This window comes from Gadus morhua, chromosome 8, assembly GCF_902167405.1.
Source record: "Gadus morhua chromosome 8, gadMor3.0, whole genome shotgun sequence".
Classification (NCBI taxonomy): domain Eukaryota; kingdom Metazoa; phylum Chordata; class Actinopteri; order Gadiformes; family Gadidae; genus Gadus; species Gadus morhua.
Window position 1 is genome coordinate 12,373,994 of NC_044055.1, and position 2,500 is coordinate 12,376,493.

The following is a 2,500-nucleotide window of genomic DNA, read 5'->3' on the forward strand; positions in this document are numbered from 1 at the left end:
CCCCCCCCCCCCCCCCCCCCCCCCCCCCCCCCCCCCCCCCCCAGCTGTGATGTGTGTCGTTCGGCCCGAGGGCTTTCCCCAGCTCTGTCGGACGGACGAGATCGGGGAGCTGTGTGTGAGTTCAGTCGCCACGGGAACGGGATACTACGGCCTCACCGGGATGACCAAGAACACGTTTGAGGTGAGGGAGATGACCCCTGACCCCTACCTGTAGGGCTCCTAGAGCCAGATGACCCCTGACCCCTACCTGTAGGCCTCCTAGAGCCAGGTGACCCCTGACCCCTGCCTGTAGGCCTCCTAGAGCCAGGTGACCCCTGACCCCTACCTGTAGGCCTCCTACAGCCAGGTGACCCCTGACCCCTACCTGTAGGGCTCCTACAGCCAGATGACCCCTGACCCCTACCTGTAGGCCTCCTAGAGCCAGGTGACCCCTGACCCCTACCTGTAGGGCTCCTAGAGCCAGGTGACCCCTGACCCCTACCTGTAGGGCTCCTACAGCCAGATGACCCCTGACCCCTACCTGTAGGCCTCCTAGAGCCAGGTGACCCCTGACCCCTCTCTCTCCCCAGGTGTTCCCGGTGGGCGAGGAGGGCGAGCCGCTTGGCGAGCGAGGCTTCGTGCGGACGGGCCTCCTGGGGTTCCTGGGCCCGGGGGGCCGTGCCTTCGTGGCGGGGAAGATGGAGGGTCTGATGGTGGTGGGGGCGCGGCGGCACAACGCCGACGACCTGGTGGCCACCGCCCTCGCCGTGGAGCCCATGAAGTTCGTCTACAGAGGGAGGTGAGGCCCCGACGCACACACAGACACCTATATTGACACACAATACACACACAATACACACACACACACACACACACATAGATACACAGTGTCTATCTATGTGTGTGTTTGTTTGTGTGCACAACCGCGCACGCATGCACACACGCCATCCGACAGTATCTTTATATACTGTATGACGTGTATAATCTACAAAGTCATATATAAAAAATCGTATAAATGTAATACGATAGTTTATATATATCTGTATATATATATATATATGTATGTATGTATATATTTCTATATATGATGGTGTATATGATGGTTTATATATATATATATATATATATATATATATATATATATATATTATGGTTTATATTTCTATATATATTATAGTATATGTACGTCTATACATATAATAGTAGTATACGTATATCTCTCTATCTATAGGATGGTATATGTAAATATCTGGTAGCATATAAGTATATATGTATATCTCTATGTATGATGGTGTATGTATATATCTGATAGTATACAGTATATTTACCTGTGTGTGTGACGGTGTATGTATATATCTGATAGTATACAATATATATATATATCTGTATGTGTGACGGTGTATGTATACATCTGATAGCATACAGTATATATATCTGTGTGTGACGGTGTGCTGTGCTCCAGGATCGCCGTGTTCTCCATCACGGTTCTCCACGATGAGAGGGTGGTGGTGGTGGCGGAGCAGAGACCTGACTCTACAGAGGAGGACAGCTTCCAGTGGATGAGCAGAGTGCTGCAGGTACACACGCACGCACGCACGCACGCACACACACACGCACGCAGGCAGGCAGGCAGGCAGGCACAGGCACACATACACACACACACACGCACATACACACGCACATACACATGTATGCACGCGCACACACACAGACACACGCACGCACAAACACACACCAGACACAGACAGACAGACAGACAGACAGACAGACAGACAGACAGACAGACAGACACACAGACACACAGACACACAGACACACGCGAGCAGGCACACACACACACACGCACCTACACAATCACACACACACACAAACATATACACACACACACACACACACACACACATATATGCACTCTAAACGCACCCCCTTTTTATCACGCATACATTTTATCACGCACTCACATTCTCTCCCCACTAAAAGTGTGTTTGTGTGTGTGTGTGTGTGTGTGTGTGTGTGTGTGTGTGTGTGTGTGTGTGTGTGTGTGTGTGTGTGTGTGTGTGTGTGTGTGTGTGTGTGTGTGTGTGTGTGTGTGTGTGTGTCCGGTCTGTGTGTATGTGTGTTTGTGTGTGTGTGTGTGTGTGTGTGTGTGTGTGTGTGTGTGTGTGTGTGTGTGTGTGTGTGTGTGTGTGTGTGTGTGTGTGTGTGTGTGTGCGTGTGTGTTTGTGTGTGTCCGGTCTGTGTGTGTGTCTCCAGGCTATCGACGGTATCCACCAGGTGGGGGTCTACTGCCTGGCTCTTGTGCCCTCCAACACGCTGCCCAAGACGCCCCTGGGTGGGCTGCACCTGTCAGAGACCAAGCAGCTGTTCCTGGAGGGCCGGCTGCACCCCTGTAACGTCCTCATGTGCCCCCACACCTGTGTGACCAACCTGCCCAAACCCCGGCAGAAACAGCCTGGTACTGTTGGAGCTCACTACAATTCACTATTATCCACTAGAACCTACCACAACTCACTATAGCTCT

The 2,500-nt window shown here is 51.7% G+C and overlaps 1 protein-coding gene across 2 annotated transcripts in view; it reads left to right on the top strand.

Annotated features, from left to right (window-relative positions):
• Positions 1-44: 44 nt before the first annotated feature.
• Positions 45-2,500, top strand: part of LOC115548703 (disco-interacting protein 2 homolog C) — a gene marked incomplete at its 5' end in the record, with an annotated part of 13,322 nt that continues 10,866 nt past the window's right edge. For both annotated transcript variants that reach the window (XM_030363487.1, XM_030363488.1), the window contains 4 exon segments: positions 45-181; positions 570-778; positions 1,442-1,556; positions 2,233-2,434. In XM_030363487.1, the coding sequence (XP_030219347.1) occupies positions 45-181; positions 570-778; positions 1,442-1,556; positions 2,233-2,434 (663 nt within the window).